Source organism: Elgaria multicarinata, chromosome 3, assembly GCF_023053635.1.
Source record: "Elgaria multicarinata webbii isolate HBS135686 ecotype San Diego chromosome 3, rElgMul1.1.pri, whole genome shotgun sequence".
NCBI classification, from domain to species: domain Eukaryota; kingdom Metazoa; phylum Chordata; class Lepidosauria; order Squamata; family Anguidae; genus Elgaria; species Elgaria multicarinata.
The window spans coordinates 19,720,933-19,745,203 of record NC_086173.1 but is presented as its reverse complement, the minus strand read 5'-3'; the positions used below and the strand labels follow the sequence as shown (position 1 = coordinate 19,745,203).

The 24,271-nt window shown below is 46.9% G+C and overlaps 1 protein-coding gene across 1 annotated transcript; it reads left to right on the top strand.

The window, feature by feature from the left end:
• The first annotated feature begins 9,475 nt into the window (after positions 1 to 9,475).
• ELK1 (ETS transcription factor ELK1) lies at positions 9,476 to 22,838 on the top strand. The gene is made up of 5 exons (XM_063119525.1): positions 9,476 to 9,682; positions 13,688 to 14,122; positions 17,473 to 17,880; positions 18,933 to 19,034; positions 20,788 to 22,838. Exons 1-5 carry the CDS (start codon positions 9,476 to 9,478, stop codon positions 20,884 to 20,886), a joined length of 1,251 nt encoding a protein of 416 aa, XP_062975595.1. The 3' UTR covers positions 20,887 to 22,838.
• Positions 22,839 to 24,271: the final 1,433 nt, after the last annotated feature.

The window sequence follows — 24,271 nt, the reverse complement described above, 5'->3', positions numbered from 1 at the left end:
CAAACTCACCAGATGCACATGACAAGGTGGGACAAATATAGAAAGCTCCAAAAGTTGCCCCAAAACCACGTTCAGATACCCGTTCCGGGCAAAAACGCATATTGCGCAAAATGGGCCGTAACGGCACCTTCCCATTGAGGTAAGTGAACCAAACTCACCAGATGCACATGACAAGGTGGGACAAATATAGAAAGCCCCAAAAGTTGCCCCAAAACCATGTTCAGATACCCGTTCCGGGCAAAAACGCGTATTGCGCAAAACGGGCCGTAATGGCAGCTTCCCAATGAGGTAAGTGAACCAAACTCACCAGATGCACATGACAAGGTGGGACAAATATAGAAAGCTCCAAAAGTTGCCCCCAAACCACGTTCAGATACCCGTTCCGGGCAAAAACGTATATTGCGCAAAATGGGCCGTAACGGCACCTTCCCATTGAGGTAAGTGAACCAAACTCACCAGATGCACATGACAAGGTGGGACAAATATAGAAAGCCCCAAAAGTTGCCCCAAAACCATGTTCAGATACCCGTTCCGGGCAAAAACGCGTATTGCGCAAAACGGGCCGTAATGGCAGCTTCCCAATGAGGTAAGTGAACCAAACTCACCAGATGGACATGACAAGGCGGGACAAATATAGAAAGCTCCAAAAGTTGCCCCGAAACTACGTTCAGATACCCGTTCCGGGGGGAAACGCGTATTGCCTCAAATGGGCCGTAACGGCAGCTTCCCAATGAGATAAGTGAACCAAACTCAACAGATGCACATAACTAGGTGGGACAAATATAGAAAGCTCCAAAAGTTGCCCCGAAACCACGTTCAGACACCCGTTCCGGGCAAAAACGCGTATTGCGCAAAATGGGCCGTAACGGCAGCTTCCCAATGAGGAAAGTCAACCAAACTCACCAGATGCACATGACAAGGTGGGACTAATATAGAAAGCTCCAAAAGTTGCCCCAAAACCACGTTCAGATACCCGTTCCGGGCAAAAACGTGTATTGCGCAAAATGAGCCGTAACGGCAGCTTCCCAATGAGGTAAGTGAACCAAACTCACCAGATGCACATGACAAGGTGGGACAAATATAGAAAGCTCCAAAAGTTGCCCCAAAACCACGTTCAGATACCCGTTCCGGGCAAAAACGCGTATTGCGCAAAACGGGCCGTAACGACAGCTTCCCGATGAGGAAAGTCAATCAAACTTTTTGTATGTCTCTTTGCACATGTGCTTTGCAGTGGCTCACCTGTCCCTTTCCCAGCAGACATGGTGCCTGTACGGCAATGGATTGCAAATGAACTTCTCAAGCACAAATCACTTCTTCCACGGCCAAGTTTAATGCAGAGACAGCAGCAGAGAATAAAGAAGCAAATAAATCAGAGAGAAATTAAGCAATTCAATAGTCCTGTTTCTGGAAAACCACCGAAAGGAACATTTTCTACAATCCAGTTTACAACAGTATTACACTTCATCTTGGTCTTTGTGCTTAATGGGTGATCAGTGCAAGAAACCCAAGGAGGACACCATGGTTCTGTGCGAGGGAGCATGTCAGGACTGGCACCATCTCTCTTGCCTTGAGATAAATCAAGCTTCTTGTGGTATATTCAAATGTCCAAAGTGTCGTGAGAAATGAATAATCTACACTGTAGGCAAAAATTTATGTTAACAGGTGCTATATGTTAGCATTTACATTTACATTTACACACACACACACACACACACACACAGAGTATATAGATATTATGTACATTGTTTTTGTTCACCGTTTGTGGTTATTTTTCTTGTATTCATGTTTTCATAAAGAATATGACTAAAGAAGCGTATATGTTAATAAAGCTTCAGAACATCACAGCCAATGACAATGGGTTATACTGAATCAAACAAATGGTCAACCTAGCTCCCTCTTATTCACATGGGGCTAACCTATTCAAGACACCTAACATACAATTAAAAATTGTGTGATTGGCTTTTAAAAATAAATTCCATGTTTGGGGAGGGGAGGGGTACCTGTCAAGATTGTGGAATGTGGGCATTAACGCTTTGTCTCCTGGTGTGATAAGGGTGACCAGATGACCCGGAAAACCCGGGAGACCTCTGGAAAAACGGAGATCTCCAGGGCAACCGGGACTGGCACCCAATTTCCTGGGGGAAAGGGCTGAGGGGGAAGGCCTCCATCAGCCCTGGAAGGGGTTGGGGGCCGCGTTTTTGGACTTCCTGGAACGCAGCCTCCAGTACTCCCATGGCAATCCTCAAAAGACCTGGGCTTTTTTGACAGAACATTTATATCCCACCCGCCACCCAGAAACGCATGGTGAACTACAATGGCCTTTCCCAATTTTGTAATAACCCTGTGGGATAAGTTAGGTTGAAAGATGTGAATAGCCACAGGTCATTGTAAGCTTCATGATGGAATGAGACAGCCCAACCCCAACAATGCCATCATAGACTGATATTTTAAGAACACTACCAAACCACATGACAACTATGGGCTTCTGTAGGAAACCATCTTTGCAGAACTTCACTCTGGATTCTGAGAAAGTTTATTAAATGTTCCAGTTAGTACAATGAAAGTAGTTTATTTGATTGCATTCACACACATAGAAGTTGCCTTTCGAGGCAATTTCCCGACAGTAGATAGTGCCTCATTTTCCTCACCCATAATTTTCTTTTCTAGCTAATTTTGGGAATATGAACTATGGCCCGGAATGGGTAACAGAACCTGACTTTCATGGAAATTTCAGAGGTTATTATATCTGTCCCACCTAGTAATGCGCATCTGGTGAGTTTGGTTGACTTACCTCATTGGAAAGCTGCCCTTACGGCCCATTTTGAGCAATATGGGTTTTTGCCTGGAATGAGTATTGGAACCTGGCTTCAGGGCAACATTTGGAGCTTTTTATATGTGTCCCATCTAGTAATGTGCGTCTGGTGAGTTTGGTTGACTTATTGGGAAGCTGTCGTTACGGTCCATTTTGAGCAATATGGACTTTTGCCCAGAACGGGTATCGGAACGTGGTTTCGGGGCAACATTTGGAGCTTTTTACATCTGTCCCACCTAGTAATGTGTGTCTGATGAGTTTGGTTGACTTACCTCATTGGGAAGCTGTCGTTACGACCCGTTTTGCGCAATTCGGACTTTTGCCCGGAACGGATATCAGAATGTAGTTTTGGGGCAATTTTTGCAGCTTTTAATATGTGTCCCACCTAGTAATGTGCGTCTGGTGAGTTTGGTTGACTTACCTCATTGGGAAGTCATCGTTACGGTCCGTTTTGAGCAATACGGACTTTTGCCCAGAACGGTTATCTGAACGTGGTTTCGGGGCAACTTTTGGAGCTTTCTCTATTTGTCCCACCTAGTTATGTGCATCCGGTGAGTTTGGTTGACTTTCCTCATTGGGAAGCTGCTGTTACGGCCCATTTTGCGCAATACGCGTTTTTGCCCAGAATGGGTATCTGAACGTGGTTTTGGGGCAACTTTTGGAGCTTTCTATATTTATTCCACCTTGTCATGTGGATCTGGTGAGTTTGGTTCACTTATCTCATTGGGAAGCTGCCGTTACGGCCGTTTTTTGCCCGGAAAGGGCATCTGAACATGGTTTCGGGGCAACTTTTGGAGCTTTCTATATTTGTCCCGCCTTGTCATGTGCATCTGGTGAGTTTGGTTCACTTACCTCATTGGGAAGGTGCCGTTACGGCCCATTTTGCGCAATACACGTTTTTGCCCGGAATGGGTATCTGAACGTGGTTTTGGGGCAACTTTTGGAGCTTTCTATTTTTGTCCCACCTTGTCATGTGCATCTGGTGAGTTTGGTTCACTTATCTCATTGGGAAGCTGCTGTTACGGCCCGTTTTGCGCAATACGCGTTTTTGCCCGGAACGGGTATCTGAACATGGTTTCGGGGCAACTTTTGGAGCTTTCTATATTTGTCCCACCTTGTCATGTGCATCTGGTGAGTTTGGTTGACTTTCCTCATTGGGAAGCTGCCGTTACGGCCCATTTTGCGCAATACACATTTTTGCCCGGAACGGGTATCTGAACGTGGTTTCGGGGCAACTTTTGGAGCTTTCTGTATTTGTCCCACCTAGTTATGTGCATCTGGTGAGTTTGGTTCACTTATCTCATTGGGAAGCTGCCGTTATGGCCCGGTTTGCACAATACGCGTTTTTGCCCGGAACGGGTAACTGAACGTGGTTTTGGGGCAACTTTTGGAGCTTTCTATATTTGTCCCACCTAGTTATGTGCATCTGGTGAGTTTGGTTCACTTATCTCATTGGGCAGCTGCCATTACGGCCTTTTTTGCGCAATACGCGTTTTTGCCCGGAACGGGTATCTGAACGTGGTTTCGGGGCAACTTTTGTGGCCTATTGCATCCCTGCCATTTAGTTATGCATGTCTGGTGAGTTTGGTTGATATCGTTTGTTCCCTAGTGGCCGTTCCGGCCATCCCATTCTGTTCCGGACGTCGTTTTGGGAGTTCTGGGGTTAATAGTGATATAATATTGGTATGGTTTTAGTCTTAAAATATTGTTCTCAAGTGTTGCTAACACATGCCACTGTTTTTGGTATGTTTTTTTAATATAATGGGGCTGTTCCGGCCTGTTCCGTTCTGGCTTTTACACCGTCCCGCCTTTTTGTCTTCCCAATGCAAAGGCGAGACTCGGGAGCCCTGGAATCTCCCCTTTCCCCGAAGCTGGGAGACATCAATTCGAAGATCCAGTGGTCCAGTGTGGATCTAAGTGGATCCTAAAAGTCGCCACATCTTCCCCTTTCCTACCCCCCTCTCCTTTCTAAAGCAGCCCCAGAAGTCCTGGCTTCCCTGTCCACGAAGCCCCCTCCCTCCCACAGAGAGAGGAGGACCCAGGACTCCTCGCTCAGACCCCGACGCGCACATTCGCCCAAAGCAGAGACAATCCGAAACAGGGAGTTCTGGCTCTTCTTTAACCCTCACTGCACCGTCGCCCCATGACGAGGAGAGGACCCAGGAATCCTGGCTGTTGATGTCCCTCCCTCTCCCTTCTCTCACACAGAGCCAGAAACGTTGGCTTGAAATCTCCCCCCCGCCCCGTAGAACCTCCTTCTGTCTGAACGGGAAGAGGCGCTTCGACTCCTCTAACTCCTTTCCCCCTCCCCCACAACAAGTAGCATGGATCGGACCCAGGAGTCCTGGTACCCTCCCCACCTTTTCTCTCCCAACAGGGCTAGGGAGGACCCAGGACTCCTGCCTGCTGCAACTGCTGCTCCCCCGGCGTGCGGCGTGAAAATCTGCGCGGAGAGGAGCGAGGAAGGACCCAGGCGTCCTGGCCGCCAGCTCCGCCTTCTGTTCTCTCCATGTGACAGACTCCGTCACCGCTGCATCCCCGACGATGTAACCGGCGGCCTGCACGGCTCCGTCAGAGGCAGGAAGAAGAGCGGATCCGCCCCCTCCCTCTCTCCCTCCCCCCCTCTCCCCTCCCCGCACCTTCACCCCGATCCACCCTCCCCAGCGCATCCCGAAGCGAAGCCACCCACGCCGAGTGGAAACGCGGTCCGGAGACGTCAAGGTCCTGCGAGGGGGCACCGGGCCACCCGCCCACGCGTAACAGCCCACCTAAACCCGTCCATCCGAACTGGGAGAGCAGCAATTTGAAAGCAGGCAGGAAGCGAACCGGACCAGTAAAGGTGGTGGTGGTGGTGGAGGAGGAGGAGGAGGAGGAGGAAGAGGAAGAAGGGGGAAGGCGGTAAAAGGACTACCCCCCAACGAACTGGGAAGAAAGTGGCAAGATCACAAATCGACCACAGGGAACCAGAAAGTGGACTGGGAGCCCACCCCGGCGGCAAAGCTGGGGGGCCCCCACCCAGCCCATGGAGCCGCCCGGGTCTGGCGTGGGGGGTGCCGCCATGCTCACGGGTGAGTAGTTGATGATGGAGGGGAGGAGACCCCATACCCCTTCTCTAAGTCTCAGAACCTGGAAGGATGAACGATTCCCTAACCCCCCACCCCGCAGCTGCTTCTGGGAGGCAACCTGGAAGCAGATGGGCACATCAGTTTGGCCCAACCATCTTCCATTCCACCCACAGCATTGCAAGTGACAAGGAACCTATAAACCCCCAGGTTCCAGCTTGGGAGTCAAGGCACTTTCGAATTAGTGTATCCCTTTCCACCGACCCACCATCATAGCTGACAACTCTGGGAGGGGGAGGCAGGAGTCATTTCAAGGGGTGGTGTGGGAAAGCAGTGTGGATCTACTGTGTGCTGCTGGTGCCGTCAGTTCCTTTGCTAGGCTATTAGATAGATAGATAGATAGATAGATAGATAGATAGATAGATAGATAGATATCTCCAAAGAGGAGAACTCTATCAAATGTACATCATCACCTTAGAATCAATTCTTACTCCAAAGGGACCTTCTAGAAAAAGGGAAACTCTCCAGTTCTTGGAACTCTATTTCCTGCAGATGCTTACCCCTATCTTGACCTCTTCATTCCTTCTACTTTCCGCGTCATTACAAGGGTCCCCTCCTCGAGCACTATCCAGTCTTTCACCTCAGAGACTTTCCCCAGCCCCCATCTGTCCTCTAAGTCATCACCTATTCCCCTCATCTCTGTTGATGAGATCCCCCAATCCTAACCATCACACAAACACACACACACACACAGCTTCCCCTACCGCCTCCACTTTCTGCATTAACTGCCGGATTACAGTATTTGATGGGGTTTTGTATTAAATCCAACGCCAGAAAATCCTTTCTTTAGGCCAAATCCAGAGATTCACTGAGTTGGGGCGGGAGGAGAAGCAGGAGGAGAGGAGTGAGTGGGCGAATAAGCCTGATCTTCATTCAATCCCTACAGCTCCTCTTCCAGATCTGGTGCAGATCTTTTCCCCAAAGTCAGAAATGACAAGCAACTGGATGTTCTTCTTGCCTCCCAGGGGACTGAGAGAAGCTGGGATGAGATAGTTTATTTGGGGACCAGGGATTGCTAGGAGGGGACCCCGCACTGTGACAGCATAGGGGTTGTCAGCTGAAGCAAAAGGAGCAATCACAGAAGGCTATCATTCTGATAGCAAGAAGGCAAAGCAAGGAGAAGCTTGGACAGGCGCGGGCACCATCCCAGCTCCGGTCCAGGATTCAGATTTGGATTTAGGCTGCTGAGAGCAAGACACAACCCTGTTACTTTGAGCATACATAGCGACTGAGACAGACGTTGAGTAACTTCAACCACTCCCCACACATCTGGGATGAAAGAGGCGGCTTTCCAACTTAAGAGGGTGTGACTTTTACCCCTGTCCTCCCATTTTAGAAATCAATCACTGCTTGAGGCCTGTTGGCGGGAAATGAGACAGGGATACTTGTGGATTAAAGTTTAGCACTAGGTGGTGAGGGTAAATGTACAAAAGCCAAATGATAGATGATTGGGGAAAGTAGGTGGAGCCAGGGGAAGGGGGCATGGCCAACTTGGGCCCCCAGTCTGAAGTTCTGCACCCATTCTATAGGTGTTGCCTTGAGTTTTCAGACACATTTTATTTCCAAGGCTGGGTTTTGCATCCCCCCCCTTTTCTCAGGTTTGTGTATGTGTGTGAGAGAGGTATTGCAACATTTTTTTATAATAGCTATTTTAAGGGGTCGGGTGTTGTTCATCAGAATGATGTCTGTTCCCTGGTAACCTATTGTTTTGTTTTGATAGATTTATCCTGTTACAAGGTGTATCATTATTTTCAACAATTGGGTCAGAACTATAAGTTGTAGTAAGAGGGCCCTTCTGCACTGATTAGTTGATGCTGTATAGCCAGTTAGCGGGAAATGATTTTTGCAATCTGATTGTGCCAGCAAAGTATTCTGGTTTTGGATAAGAAAGGGCAGCCAGCTATTACATTTTATATTGTTTCTGATTTAGCTTTACAAGTATCTGTAGATTATGATTAAGAACAATTGTGGGCTAAAAAAAGAAAAAATGGTTTTCATTGCCAATGATGCTTGTATGCCTCCCAGTGGTAAGGGAATAGCACCATACACATATGGTCACCTAGGCTGACCATATGGAAAGGAGGACAGGGCTCCTGTATCTTTAACAGTTGTCTAGAAAGGAGAATTTCAGCAGGTGCCATTTGTATGCATGCAGCACCTGGTGAAATCCCCCCTTCATCACATCAGTCAAAGCTGCAGGAGCCCTCCCCCTTGACCAGATACAAAACAGGGCAGGGTTCTTGCAGTTTTAACTGTTGTGACGAAGAGGGAATTTCACCAGGTGCTGCATGCATGCAAATGACACTTGCTGAAATTCCCTTTTCTATGCAACTGTTAAAGATACAGGCGCCCTGTCCGCCTTCCCATATGATCACCCTACAATTACCACCATAGACATTATAGCAGCCTTCCCCCACCTGCTGTCCTGCAGATGTTTTGGACTTCAACTCCCATCAGTCCTAGCTGGCATGGCCAGTGGTCAGGAATGCTGGGAGTTACAGTTCAAGTTCTCTGGAAGGCACCAGGTTGGGAAAGGTTGTGTAATGGCATTAATGTAAGTAAGAAAGCCAGTATTTCCAGCTGCTGCTGATAACGTGACTGCTGTGGGTTAGCTACAGTTAACCAGAAGTGTACAGTCAATCAAGTGATGGAAAACGTGTTACTGATATTGCTTATCTCGCTGCCTGTGGGCCTTGATGCTTAGGTAGCACTTGGAGCTGCCACTGTGCTGCAGGTTGAATTGTCCTGAAATTCCCTCCAGGAAGTCTGGAGCTTGGTAATTCTGTGGGTCAGCAGGCGATCTCAAAGTAAGGATGGCCATCATCTTCAAAGGTATGCTTTTCACAGGACCCCTTGGGGAAAGCCATATAGCAATTTTGTGTTTAAACAACCTGCATCATGGGCCTTGCGGGTAGCCAAGGCGGTTGATATTTCTGCCACTCTGGGATAGAAGCGGGTGTAGAGTCAGGCCTACACTCCTGCCCGCTCCTTGGCTCAGTAGAAGGTAGAGGCAGGGCCGGCATCCAAACCCCAGCAGAGTGGGAAGAGCTCCCAGAGGTTGCTCCCTCCTCTTCACCATTACAGCCTGCTTGTTCATCTGCCTCTTATTCTGGCCCAGGCAACAGTCATGGTGAGAAGGAGGAGCAGGCCTGCTTGCCCAGTGGCTATTTGTCTATCAAGCAAGCAAGAGGCAGCAGTGATGAGAAAGAGGAGCAAGAACAGTGATGGTGAGAAGGTAGGCTCATCCAATGGACCTTGTCCAAGGGCCCTCAAAACCCTGGAGCTGGCACTGAGCCGCTACATCACGTACTGCAGTGGTTTTATGCAGGCAGCAGAATCAAAAGGGTCCATCTGCCTTCCGTGGACTGTAACACTTTAGGATGCAGGTGAGGAAATTGCATCATAGAATGGAACACTCTCCCTGCATGTAGAAAATGAGAATGTCAGGGAGAAAGGTCCCGCCTCTTTCCCCTGCTACCGTGTCAACATCAGCCTGGCTGAACTGGCTGCTCTCTCTCTCTTTCTCATCCCCTTTATAGTCATGGATCCCTCCGTCACTCTGTGGCAGTTCCTGCTGCAGTTGCTGGAGCAGCAGAGCAACGGGCATCTCATTGCGTGGACATCCAACGACGGGGAGTTCAAGCTGGTTGACGCCGAAGAGGTAGCCCGGCTCTGGGGGCTGCGGAAGAACAAGACCAACATGAACTACGACAAGCTGAGTCGGGCTCTGCGTTACTACTATGACAAGGTGGGAGCCTGCTCTCTGGCCTTCCTGCATCTCCCTTGTAGAAGACCAAGGAGTCCTGCATTAAGTCCATGGTCCCTGCCTTGCTTTGCCCTTCAGTCCGGACTTTTCAGGATCAGTTACCAATGAAGGAGTATGCACTGAAAACGTAAAAGAGCATTTGGTGGGGTGGGGGGAACCGTTGCCAATTTATCCACAGAGAAAGAACGATAAGGCAGGGCTGTGTGTGTCTTGGGATTTTTTTTCTACCGTGGAATGGAAAAATCAAATGCAGGATTTGCTTCCTCTCTCTATCTCACTCCCTTTAAAGCAAGTTTCTAGCCCTTTAGGCATGCAAAGATAAGCTTGAAATCTCCAAAGCCCGAGTGCTGGCTGTGTAAGGGTGAAGATAGATGTAACATTTCTAGAGCAGCATCACGGATTTTGAAGGATTTATTTATTTATTTATTTATTTATCTATCATTACATTTATATCCCATCTTTTAGAGTGACCATATGACAGGAAAACCTGGATTTGTCAGGATTTTTTGTAACAAATCTGGGAAGGGGGAGGAATTATGAAATCTGAAAAAAAATCCAGTTTTTCCCATCCTCCCCACCCAAAGGACAGCTCTACTTTAATGAAATTAACAAAAATGCTTAAAGCTCACCATTTTTACAGATAAAGAAATGAAACATGGCACCATGATAGCGCTTAGGTAGGGCTTTAGCTATGCCATATTTGAAGCAGATCTGTTCATCCATTGAATTTTATGAATTTTTTAAAGTTTGAGGTTTTAAAATTATTTTTTAAAAAACACTGTCATATTTTTTTTTTAAATATAGCTTATAGATCTTAAGAAGGGCTTTAGCCATGCCAAGTTGAAAGCACATCCGTTCATCTATTGATTTTTTTTAAGGATTTTTTTTTAAAGTTTAAGGTTTTAAAATTATAATTTTTAAAAAATGCTGGAGCCATATCCTTCAAGCTCAAAGGCTATGTTCAAGTGGGCACACCCCCTTGGTGCTGGACATGCCGCCTGAGGCTGGACATGTTGGTGGGCTTGCCCCCCTTGGGGGCCGACCATGTTGTCCTCCTTTTTGGTTTCCAAAATATGGTCACCCTAATCTTTATTCATTTTGCAAGGAAACCAAAGTGACTTACATTGTCCTCCACCTCTTTACTTTATTCTCACAACCCTGTGACATAAGTTAGGCTGAGAATCTGACTGTCACAAAGTCATACGGTAAGCTTCCTGGCTGAGTGGGGACTAGAACATGGATCTCCCCAGTCCAAAACTCTAACCACTATACCTCACTGGCCATGCCCCATATAAATATATTGTTGTACACTCCCCACATCCCTGAGTGGTGAGAAGTTCCAGGGACAGCACTACTCAGCCTTTTTGTTTCACTCAGAGAAGAGAACACTAGAAATGCGTGGCGTTTTTGTAATATTTGTTTCAGTTACAAACTCACAGGTACAGCATAAATAGAGGCAAATAATAAGGGTTCCTAAAATCCAGTCGATACACCACTCAACGTCAGATCAAAGACAGAAAACACAACTGCACCCATGTTTTAGGGTTCCCAACGTGTTTCAAGAATGTCTCTTCATCAAGGTCTTCCACGTGTGAGTTAGAAGCCTGGAGTTCTAAGCACTGTTTGGAAGTAAATCAGAATTGCCCTTGATAAAGAAACCTTATCAAAACGTGTTGGGAACTATATGCAGCTGTCTTTTTGTCTTTTTTGCGGGGTGTTGGAAGCTTTTACATTTGTTTTTTAAATCCCTTTTGTTGCTTTTTGGGTTGAAGATCAGATCCCCAGAGAGAGAGAGAGAAGAGGAGAGAGGGGATGTCTATATGACACTGCTTTCCATCTGATTCCCTCAAAACCCCTCAGCATTACTACTGCAGAGCAGGAACAATACATTTAGATGGCAGGAGTGAGTGTGGGCTACTTGGCCAAATAGCCGCAGCACCAGCGATCATTCAGTATGTCAAGCCCACCCTTCGCCCTTTCTTCCCACGCTTACCCTGGACTTACCGTGCACTTGCATCCACCCCCAGCAAGGCCCGCTGACTGAAACCGAACCAAAGCCGCCACTGACAGACTGAGAAACAATGTGGTGACCTCAAAGCAATAAAAAAATTGTGATAAAACCACACTGCAAAAAGGCGCAGTTTAAGGGGTAGAAGCCCAATGTGGTTGCGAGGCGGCAGTGTCCTATAAACCGAACAGCGCCACTGCGCAGCCACGATGGGGTAAACAGACCACAGAGACACCCCCAGAAAAAGGGAGTGAAGCCTGCACCTGCAAGTTGTCTTTAGCTTTCTGCTTCTGTCTCTGAAGCTTTAGCCCTGTGGGCACTTACCTGGCAATAGGCCTCTTGTAGAGGGTTGGACTAGATGATCCTTGTGGTCCCTTCCAACTTCACGATTCTATGATTCTATTACTTCTAAGTAAACATGCACAGGATTACTCTGTGAGTGTCCCAAAAGTGCTGTTTCTTTAGACACAAACACGCCTGAAACTGTCCCCAAGCTCTGACAGCTGTTATATTCAAGACATTCAGGAGAGATGTCTGTATCAACCTCCCCCACAACCCCCAAAATTGGCTCTCAACTGACCACTAAGGACTGTTAACCAGCAATCTACCTGATCAAAGGTATCTGTTTGTCATAACTGTGTTTCTCCCCCCTCTCTGCAAACCAACAATTCGATTCCGTAAATTTTGGCCATGGACAGCACAGAACGGATTGGTGTCTTTGACATCACCTATACAGTATCACCCACAAGAGCTGTTTTGCAACTGATTTTTTTTAACATGTTTCAGTTTATTCTTTCATAAGTTGTAGGCTAAACGTTTAAACGTATGTGGCATTTCTATGTATGTTAAAAGGTTGGCCTGAAGCATGAAGGGAAGGAGAAAACTTAGTGGCTGACTCAATGTTTGACTACAAAGATGGAAGGAAATTGGACTCAGGGGTGAAAGACCTGTTGTGACCTTCTCTTTAAATGTTGTGTCTGTCCTCACTCTAAGATTTTTAGTGGTTAGTGCAGGGGTGTGGAACTGTTCTCCCTGGGGGGATGGGACTGCTTTTCAGCCCCCCACCCCCGTTGAGGCTGAATGAAGTCAGAGAGTGGGCCCTCCCCCACTCATGAAGAACAATGTCGTTGGGAAGTTTCTTCATGTGTGAGAGAGACATAGGAGTGTCTGTGGATGTAGAAAAGGAGAGGAGTCCTTTGCAGACCAGATGGAGAACCTCCACAGGCCAGATTTGACCCATAGTCCAGAGATTTCCCACCCCTGGGTTAGGCTCAGATCTATCTATCTATCTATTTATCTATTTATTACACTTATATACCGCCCCCATAGCCAGAGAGCTCTCTGGGCGGTTTATAGAAATTCTAAAATTGAGATAAAAACAAGTATACAAAATTAAAAAATTTAAAACACATAACATACACACATAAAGCATTAAAAACTGTTAAAAAATTATATGTTTTTAATCAATTATATGTATTTTATGGTGTATTGAATTTATGTTGTACCCCGCCTCGATCCAGAGGGAGAGGCGGGTAAAAAAATAAATAATAATTATTATTTTATTTAGTAGTTCCCTGTAGCAAAATAAATTATGCCAACTAAGCAGAGTTATGTGAATGAATTTTATCATTTATACAAGTCAGGGAACCCAACTTTTCCTGGTACCAGATTTGAATTTAATGTGGCACATTATATATACACACATATATCATTATACACACACACACACAATATTATATATATTAAAGCACAGAATATGTGCAGCCTTCATTGCTTGGCAAGCAGAAGCAGTTCAAGGGTCCACATGACATCTGTGTATGCCTGACGTCTAGCAACTCCAGAACACATGGACTATTTTTTCCTCAGACATCTCTTTCCTGAAAATATCACAGGCAAAGCCTCAGAAATGTGCATGACAGTTGTCGCTTGGTCATCGTACCCGATGCTGCTCTAATTCTTTCATCTTCTGTTCATTACAGAACATCATCCGTAAAGTCAGCGGGCAGAAATTTGTCTATAAGTTCGTCTCTTACCCGGAACTTTCAAGCATGGACGGCATGAAGGATGAGGGTGGAACCAAAAGGCCTGAGCAGATCCAGGGTGAAGCCAAAGTGGGCGACGGGGCATTTGGAGCCCCGAAAGCCCCACGCGGAGGTGGGGGTGTTCCGCGCAGCAGTCGGAATGAATACATGCGCTCTGGACTTTATTCGACTTTCACCATTCAGTCACTACAGGCTCCTTCGCCTGCTGGACGGGCCTCCCGCCCGGAGACGGAGCTCTTGCCTGTGGGGCTGCCCCCTCCTGTTGCTTCCACTGCCCCCGAACCACCTCCCCCTTCTCTGGCCCCGGTGGAGGATCTGCCACAGTTGCACATCAGCATTGAGGAACCGGAGGAGTCTCCGGAGCCCCTGCAGGTAAGTCGCAAAAGGAGCTTCAGTGGGTTGGTGGAAGGTCACGGTTTTCCAGGGCAGAAGTGCCCAGGGGTGCATCCCACTGAGCTGGAAGGGCAGAGGGGCTCAATTCCAAAGAGAGAGGTGGAGGGTGAGCTGACATAGATTTGAAAGGGCTGATTGAGGCAGTCTTTCTAGGGGCTGTCTACACGCGGGGATAGCCCCATGGTGGCTGTGGATCTGTGCTCCACTATGGCTCTGCAGCCACTGCGCGGCTTTCCTGCGATGGTGCGTTTTGAACAAGTCGAGGATTTACCCCGACTTTTTCAAAGGGAACAACATCAACACGGGGCTTCCGACGTGTAACGTCCCTCTGCGGCCAATCTGGGTTCAACCCAGGGGTGGAGCCTGGTGGAAGGCACCAAGTGATTGGTCGCCTTCTACCAGGAAGAGGGCGGGGGTGGCTCTGGGACCTGAATGGCCACCCAGAAACCCTGTGCTCCCTCCTCGGCGTCAGGCCCCAGGAGGAAAACGCAGGGTTGAGGTGGAAGGTGACACCAACCTGGCGCTGTGAAGACAGCCCCGTACAATACGCCCCACACACTCAGGTCCTCTGGGAAGAATTTACTCCAGTCAACAAAAACAAGGCTGACAACAATTACCCAGAGGACCTTTTCCTCTGCCACTCCCAGATTATGGAATGACCTGCCGGGAGAGATTCGTCAACTTAACAGTCTTCCGGATTTTAAGAAAGCCATAAAGACTGATCTCTTCTGGCAGGCCTACCCAGTTGAATTTTAAGATGCCTTTTAATAATGTGCTGCTTTTAATAATGTATTAGTTTTAAATGTTTTAATTGTATGTGTTTTACGGCATTTGCATTTATGTTGTACCCTGCCTCGATCCAGAGGGAGAGGTGGGTAACAATTATTATTATTATTATTATTATTATTATTATTATTATTATTATTATAGATGGTGGATCTTGCTTCAGTGATCCATGCCTTAATTAGCTCCTCCTGGCTAGATTACTGCAACGTGATCTACATGGGGCTGCCCTAGAAGAGTGTTTGGAAAATGCAGCTAGTGTAAAATGCTGCTCTGGTTTCCAGTTCGTTTCTGGGTACAATTCAGGGTGCTGGTGCTTAAAATCCTAAAATGCTTGCCTGTAGTTTAAGTCCTGTTTTGGAGGCCCTGTTATGTGCCCCATCACCAAGAGAAGTTAAGTTGATGGGAACACAGAAGAGGACCATTTCAGCAGCAGCCTGACTGTAGAATTCCCTCCCTAGGCAGGTTAGATTGGCTCCTTCTTTGCTAAGTTTTAGATGGGCAGTTAAAACTTTTTTGTTCCGCTTTGTGTGTTATGATTTTTAAAATGCTCTCTGATTTTTAAAGATGACTTCTCTTTTTAATTTGTTCCTTTAAATCAGCCTTCCTCAACCTGGGGCGCTCCAGATGTGTTGGACTGCATCTCCCAGAATGCCCCAGTCAGAGCTGGCTGGGGCATTCTGGGAGTTGTAGTCCAACACATCTGGAGCGCCCCAGGTTGAGGAAGGCTGCTTTAAATGATATTTGTTATGATATTGTTTTATAGGTTTTAATGTGTATGTTGCCTTTGGGGCCAAAAGGTGACTCATAAATAATTTTATAAGCAAACAAACAACTGCCAGAAAGTGGAGGTCTTTTCTTATATTTACTGCTGTTGTAGGGAACAGTGTAGCAAAAGGAATGTAAAAGAGGTTTGCTGGGATGTAACTAACATAGCTGGAATGGGAGCCAAGGAGGTATGTTTGGGCAGGACCAGGAAAACGTAAGTAGTGGAGCAGGCAAACAGACGTGACTGGGCAGGATTTGGGGCGGATGACATGTTCAGGAGAAGGCTAATAGGCAGAATAAGACAGGGCAGCTTTCCTTAGTGCTCTCCAGAATGCTTTGGACTACAACTTCCATCATCCCCAGTCTGCGTGGCCAGGAATGATGGGAATTGTAGTCCAAAAATCAGAAGGTCACCAGTTTGGGGGAAGGCTGGGATCGGGCATGGAGAAAGAAGTCTAAAACAGGCCACGCCTGGAATATAGGCAGAGAATGTGGCACAGCGAAGGAGCTCCAAAGACGGCGGATGACCAGCCTTATTTGTCTGCTGGGTTTCATTCTTCCTTTGACGGAGACAATATGCTTCCGAATGCTGGGGGTGTACAATAGGGGGGTGGCCCTTCTTGTTAGTTAGGGTGACCCTATGAAAAGGAGGACAGGGCTCCTGTATCTTTAAAAGTTCCATTGAAAAGGGAATTTCAGCAGGTGTTGTTTGTATATATGGGGAACCTGGTGAAATTCCCTCTTTATCACAACAGTTAAAGCTGTAGGAGCCTTGCCCTCTTGTATCTGGTCAGTCTAGCATAGCTCCTGCAGCTTTAACTGTTGTGATTTCACCTGGTGCTGCATGCATACCAATGACACCTGCTAAAATTCCCTTTTCTATACAACTGTTAAACATACAGGAGCCCTGTCGTCCTTTCCATATGGTCACTCTATGTTAGCATCTGACAGGCCTCCAAAGGAAAGAGAACGCTAGGTGGGTCAAAACTCTTGATCGGAGCCAGCAAGGCAATCTTTATGAAACTTAAATCTACTCCGGAAGCTGGAGCTAGTGTGGAATGCAGCAGCTTGGTTGTTGTCGGGAGCTGCCCCTTTCCAGCATGCAAGTCCTTTGCTGAGGGAACTGTACCAGCTATTGGCCATTAAGGTTCTTGTACTAGTGCACAAAGCCCTAAATAACTTGGGACCAGGATACTTGAGAGAGCGCCTTCTCCCCTACCAACCTGCGCAGTCACTGAGGTCATCTGAGGGCATGATCCTGGTGGTTCCACGTGGACCTATGGCCCGACTGGAGTCCACCAGAGGAAGAGCCTTCAGTGTGGTGGCCCCCTTCCTATGAAATTCCCTGCCTCTGGAGGGTAGGCAAGTGCCAACTTTGTATTCCTTCCAGCGCTTCCTGAAAACATTGTTGTTCCAGGAAGCCCTCTCTTAATGACTAGCCGCGGTATTATTTGCACTTTGTTTCTTTTAAAAATGTGTTTTCATGTGCTTTTATTCTGTTTTTATTCTTTTATTGCATTTGTTCACCACCCCAAAATTCTTGAATGGGGAGTGGGAGTGGTATATAAATAAAACAAATAATTGTAAATAAAGCCAGGGAAAGCAGAGGAAAACATGTTAGTCCTGGCTAAGTGTCACTGAAAAGCAGTGCAGGGTTGAGGAAGGGTTCCTTAAAGCAGGGCTGGCTATTAGCCAACGCTGGAGGTGGTTGGGGAGCAAGTATGACAGTTTGTTCACTGTGCCTCTGTTTTTCCCCCTTTTCTTTCCTGCTCATCCAGGTCATAGTGGAGTCCACCCCACTGGAGACTGCTTCGCTCGATGAGAAGGTGTTGGTGAAAGTAGAGGAGAACCTTGACCTCGATGAAGAGGCAGCCGCTCTGTTAGTTTTGATGGACCCGGGAGTGAAGGAGGAGGCTCCCTCTTCTGAGAAGGCCTCCCTGGAGAAGGTGTCCTTGGAGGTGGAGCTGCCGGAAGGGGATGGGCTGCTGAAAGAGGAAGCTCAGTCCCCCAGCCCAGCGGCCGTGTCTCTCGAGGGACAGCCCCAAAAGGGAAAGAAGCCAAAAGTCTTGGAGCTGCCTTCGCTGCCGACCCAGGAGAAAGTGAACGCAGCGGTGAACAGCCTCCTGGCCCCAGGAGGGACAGGGAGCACCCTGACTCCAACCACGGTGATTTCTTCCCATGCACTGGTGAGACCATGTTCATCAGCAGGGCCTTCTGGGCTTCGCTCAGTTCCCAGAAACTGAGGGTGGGGTCGGGGTGGGGGGTAGAACTCAGGAGCCCTTTCCAAAATCCCAAGTATCCAATTTTGCCACACCTGTTCTGAATGAGATGCTTACAGTTTCTCCTGGGGCATCAGATGTTGTTTTGACTTCATAATAATAGTACAATAGGTACAACACATAACCTCAGTGAGGAAGGAAATGGCAAGTGGAGTAAAATCCAGCGCCTGAATACTCTCCCAGAGGCAAGTGCAGTGTGGTGAAGGACTCTTGGCGGTGGCAAAGGGGCTTGCTGGCAGTCTACCTGCTGGGATTGGGTGTGTTCTGATCTATCACCCTCCATCCTATCTTCAGAGTGGTCCTGCCAGGAGATGACTTGCAGGCCAGGCCAATAGGACAATCAGATGCGAAGGAGGATAGCTTTCACCATCCTTGCACCACAAGCTACCCCAGTCAAAATCCCTTCTTTTGTACAAATACTAAAGTTCCAGGAGCCCTACCCTCATTTGCCCTTAGTCGTTATAAATAGCTCAAGCAGAAAACTTTTTACCGGGTGGGGGAGGAATGCATATAACATGCTGCCTGGGGATAATGGGAGTTGTAGTCCAACAGGTCTGGAGGGTGCCAGATTGGGGAAAGCTCCTTTAGCACAATTGCCACTTTGTTCACCACTGTCTGGATACTATGCCCATGCACAGTGGTGGAAGAAAGTGCTACCTTACCTTTAATATTGCTGAACCAGTTGAAATTACTCTGAATCCTGAAAGCCTGTACCCTGTGTTCCTCAATACCCTCTTCGCCCAGAAGCCCAAGAAGGTAGGTACAGCTGTTCCTGCCCCTCCTCACTTTCTCCATTCCAAATTCTAATCCATGAGTCCTGCCGGCTTCTCAAAGCCAGACATGGAAACGCGGGCCAACAGGATGAGTGTGGTTGGATCTTGGATTTTCCTAGAGGAATGTTGTTGTTGTTGTCATGTTCCTTTTCTGCTCTGGTTGTGACCTCCTGTTATTCTTTGCAGACCCCAGTTCTGCTCACCCCGAGTTCTCTGCCACCCACCATCCATTTCTGGAGCACCCTGAGCCCCATCGCACCACGCAGCCCAGCCAAGCTCTCCTTCCAGGTATGGTATCAGATCTGAGGCGATCAGTAGGGCTCAGTGTGTGTGTGTGTGTGTGTGTGTGTGTGTGTATGCATGTGTGTGTGTGCTGTGCATTTGGAGAGCTCTAGGCTGGGGTTTCTGATTGTGGGTAGAACTGGACAATAAGGTGAGTTTGAGAAGGTGGAGGAACAGAGTCTGATGTTGGTTTACAAAGGGAATCTAAACATGGCAGCATGTGTCTTGCAATCCTACTGAGCAAGTACAGAATCTGATACTTGGCATAGATCTGGCATAAGTTTGGCAAAACGTATATCCTTCCTTCCTTCCTTCCTTCCTTCCTTCCTTCCTTCCTTCCTTCCTTCCTTCCAAGTTTCTAATTGTCATCATTGAAGAGAGAAAATGGGGGACGTGTGAATGACACTTGGAGACCAAATGAAAAGGAGGACAGGGCTCCTGTATCTTTAACAGTTGCATAGAAAAGGGAATTTCAGCAGGTGTCATTAGTATGCATGCAGCACCTGATGAAATTCCCTCTTCCTCACAACAGTCAAAGCTGCAGGTACAAAAGGGGGCAGGGCTCCTGCAGTTTTAGCTGTTGTGATGCAGAGGGAATTTCACCAGGTGTTGCATGCATACAAATGACACCTGCTGAAATTCCCTTTTCTATGCAACTGTTAAAGATAGGAGCCCTGTCCTCCTTTCCATATAGTCGCCCTACCAAATGGCTTAGCCTAGTTCAGTGCTCATTGTGCAAAATGTGGTCCTCCAGGAATTGATCAGAAGAGATAGCTATGCTATGGACACTCCATCCACTGCACAGTCTGCCTCCCTTTACTAAAGTACCTGCTGCTGCTGGGGGAATTTCAACTGGCCACCAGTTTCCCTGCAGGGAGTACCATCTCCTATCCCTCCTGCTGCCATTGCTGCTGTTCCAGGGATGAAGATCACTCTCCCTTAAAGCAGAGTTATTGCCAGCAATATACACTGTGTTTGACCTGGGCATGACAATTGTTCTCTCTCTTGAAAAGGAAAATGATCCTATAAGAAAAATACCCTGGAGCTTCCTACCACTTGGAGAAGTTAAGAGCCATGAAGCAGTCTCTGTGGGAAGCCTGCAAAGGTGTATAATTGGACACCAAGAGGGGTGGCATGAAATGAAATGGGAGAAGCACTGGCTCAGAGGCAACTGTCAAAAATCTTTGTTTTGGAAACAGTACAGTTGAACAGTTATAGGCAAATTAATTTAATATTTTTAGATGGAGAATTGGGGTGTTTGTGCAAAAGGCACCCTGACTCTGGTCAGGAATAGGGGGGCATGGAGAAAATTTGGGGCAGTCCAGGTGTGGAATCAAGGGACAATGTGTGAAACTTGATGAGTATGAACTGTGAGTGAAACGCCGTGTTACATGCATATGTAACATGCCCAGTGGCTGCTTTTCTTAGGAAAAACCAGCTTCTGGAGGAGAGGGGAGAAGGTGCCATAACCTTCTCTCCACTCATCAACTCTCTGCTCTCCCTCTACATGTCTTTCCTCCTTATAGGGTTCCAAATATGTGTTTATGTTTGCTTGTGTTTGAAAACCTCTGTGTGTGTGTGTGTGTGTGTGTAGATTTGGGGAAAAGAAGGAAGGGAAAGGATTAAGTACCTCTGCTTTTGCACTCCAACTTGCTCCCTCTCAAAGCTGCTGCTCCATAGGAAAAGCAGGCATTGGGCTTTTGTTATATTTCTATGCAGACCCTAAACTGCTTCTCTCCCTCTCTTCCTTTCTTTTCAGTTTCCCAGCAATTCTAGCTCACAAGTTCACATCCCCTCACTCAGTGTGGATGGACTGTCCACCCCCGTGGTCCTATCGCCTGGCCCGCAGAAGCCATAGTGTTTCCTCTCTACATCACGGTATCCCTTACTCCTGCCAAAGAACTGGCTTGAGTTTCTTTCCAAGCACCTGGGATCACTTATTGGGCCAGACAGCTACGTATCCCTTCGTTGACTGGAAGAGCCCTTTGTTGAGCTGAGGACCAATGACCTGCTTGAAGGGTGGAAATGGCGCCGCAAGCAGATTCATCCAATAGCCTTGCATGTGCCAGGATTTTCTTCTGAAGCCAAATGGTGTCTCCCGAACACCAAGAAGGTGGTGTGCTGCACTCGCCCTCCTGCTAAAGTTTCATATGGTCCTCAAATTCCTACTTGGAGGCAAGGAGGAGACAGCCTCCTTTATTTGGTCTCCTCTCTGAATAAGGGGTTGCCCACGTTTACCATTCGACGTGGCAGTATGGGTTCCTTTTTGTGTCCTCTGTCTTGGTATTCAATTTCTTAATGAAGATGAGTTTGGGTGATGGTCTAAGGACAAGAATGCCGACCCTCCGAGATAAACCGAGAATCTCATCTCATCCCATCTCGCGCTCCTTGCCTTGGTGGGTTTTAAGCTAGTTTACTAAAGGTATAGTAGACCCTGCAAGCCATGTTTATTTTGGCTGTATGTGAAGGGTGGAAGCGGTGTCAGCCATATTTGTTTTGGCTGGGTGATGATTTAGGCTATGGATGGACGAGGGTCAGGACGTTGGTGTGTAAGCCATCTTTGTTTTGGCTGGGTAGGCAGGCCAAAGAGTTTCAGCCATGTTTGCTTTTGGTTGCAGGGGATTAGGAACGTCAGGGTTAGCCATGTATGTTGTGGCTGAACAAAGAGCGGGGAAGCACTGTTGATCATGTTTCTTCAGCCTTCATGAAAGAAATAGTATTGGAATAGGATATTATTTGATTTGGCTTGACAAAAAAACATAATTTGGCTGTGTTTGCTGTGCAACACAGTAAGAGGAAGCACTGCCAGCCATGTTGTTTGGCCAGATAAGATAGCAGTGTCAGCCATGTTTAAGTTGGCTGAACAATCTTGACCATAAGTCCTGTGGTTCTTTGAGGCAGGGGATGTTCTGGCACTTTGTTTGGATATATCAGATGCACGATTTGACATTAAGACAACAGATGAGGAAGTCTTCATCATTTCCCCCCTATTGATGCACTTCCTAAAGGTCAAAGGCCACCAGTTCGTCAATGTGGAGACCAGAGAAGAGAAGTCCCACCTACTGATTTCAAGGGGAACTTTCTCTCTTTGCCGAACGGTTTCCTTAATTTATTTCCTGACGATCAAAGGTCACCACAGAAATGGCCAATGAGGAAGTCTTAATCCTTTCTACTTTTGACTGTTTTCTTATGGTTGCATTTCCTTCATCACTGGAGAAATGTCAGACATTAGCTGTCTTGTGGGGGGATTTTATTGCTGATTGGTCACTAAAAAAGAAGTCCCACCTCAGCTTCTCGTTTCCAACTCTTGAATCATTCCTGGAAGTGACAATGACAGATTTCCACCTTATATTCCCTTTATTTCCTGCAACTCCCCAAAGTGGGGAGGGGCTTTTTGTGGAAATAACGGAAGGCCGACCTCTTTCTACAGCTCCTCACTTCCTTCCAGATGCATCATAAGGGAATTTGTGAATCTCTACAAAAGGGCTGTGTCTCTTTTACAAGGTGGGTTCATTATAACTCAGATCCTCAAATGATGAGCATTTCATCACTTGTTGATTGTGGTTTTTGAGGGGTTCCCCCCCCCCAATATATATTTGTTAATGATGCGGAGGAGATGCCATTTTGGAAATATCATATGATTCCTAAACAGAATTCCCAGCGCCTTCTATTTTTTCACAGAGTATATATATCACAATTTTATCTATTAACAGGAGAGTCATACTGAAAGAAAAGTAGTAGACGGCTTAGAGCTATATTTATCTTTTTGTCCGTCCATTTTTGATATCTATTTTTTAAACTGGGGCTGGGGGGGGGGGAGAGGGGGATTTCTTTTAAAGCAAGGTGGGAAAGGGAAGCGTTTGGCTCCCCCATTTGTGTATGTATGTGTGCGTGCGTGTTTTTAAGTGGAAAGAAGACTGTAAGGCAAGCTGTTCAGAACAGTGGCTTTCAAAATGTTCCTGGAAGGTTTGCCCAATGCGAAGTTCAGGAACAGTGGACAAGCTCCTCTGTGAGAGAACTTGCCAGCCATTCCTGATTATCTTCCCCTGTAACTTCAGCTACAGGGAAACATTAGGTATGTTCTTGAACAACTTTCCCCAACCTGAGGTCAAGCTCTGTACTTGGGTCACAGAAGACGCATCAATGAAGAGCGTCTTCTTCGGACAAAACTAAAGTGATGGCAGCAGATCTGTGAGCTTAAACCTGAGGATCTGCCCCAGTCATGTTGAAAACGGGCAGTGGGCTAAGGCGCCCAGCTAGAGGAGCAAAAGAGGCACATCGTTGATGAACACGGAATCCTCCCAACTTAATGGGTTTATCCCCCACAGTCTATCACCCAAGGCACATTTTCCACCAGACGGACTCCCATACAGGACATGAGTCCAGCTATAAGAAAATTATCTTGGGAGACAGATTATAGAGAAGCAGGCTATGGGCAAGGCTCATAGGAGAGAAGTTAGCACCCCTTGCTCCAAGTGCTCCTTTGGCTATTCAGCCACCCTTTCTCTTCTATGTGTCTGGTGCAAGTCTTAAGTTTAAAACACACAGATCTGTTGCCTTCATGTCCAGTTTGGGCCCTGATTCAGGCTGCTTCCAGACGGAGGGGCCCTAAGTGCTGCCAATGAGAAAGTATCGTGTGGCAATTCCGTATCATTTCCTTAACAGCGCTTCTGCAGTAAGAAAAAAAACAGAAGAAGTGGTGGGAAAACATGGGAGGGCTATGAGTGGAAGGCAACATTGGCTGGACCCCCTGTAAAATTCTGTGAATGAGGCAGGGTGATAGCATGATAAAAGCCTTGTCTGGAAGCACCCTCATTTACACTCAGTCATAAATTTAGAAGTACTTAAGATAAACAGACTTCATTCCTTGAACTCGTCTGTAGCTTATGGGATAGAATCTGCTCTCGCTACTACATGCAGGTGCAGCAGATGAAATGGATTTACATTATGGCAAGAGAAAGGAGTTGAGATGAGTGTAATAGATAGACTTGGGCCATTAGCATCGTAGATGGCAAATTTGGGAGGCTTTAAAAGCAGGCAATTTTAACCAGAAAGATATGGTTAATTTTAATCATCCCTTTGTGTAGCATTTAATAGTAATAATGATTATGCTGTTTTGCACTTCCATATTGCCTCCTACAGGGAGAAATCTAAGTGCTTTACAAGGGGCGGTTTACAGATTTATTTAATAAATTAGTCACTTTGTGTAAACGGCAATCTGCAAAATCAATCAGGTACAAACC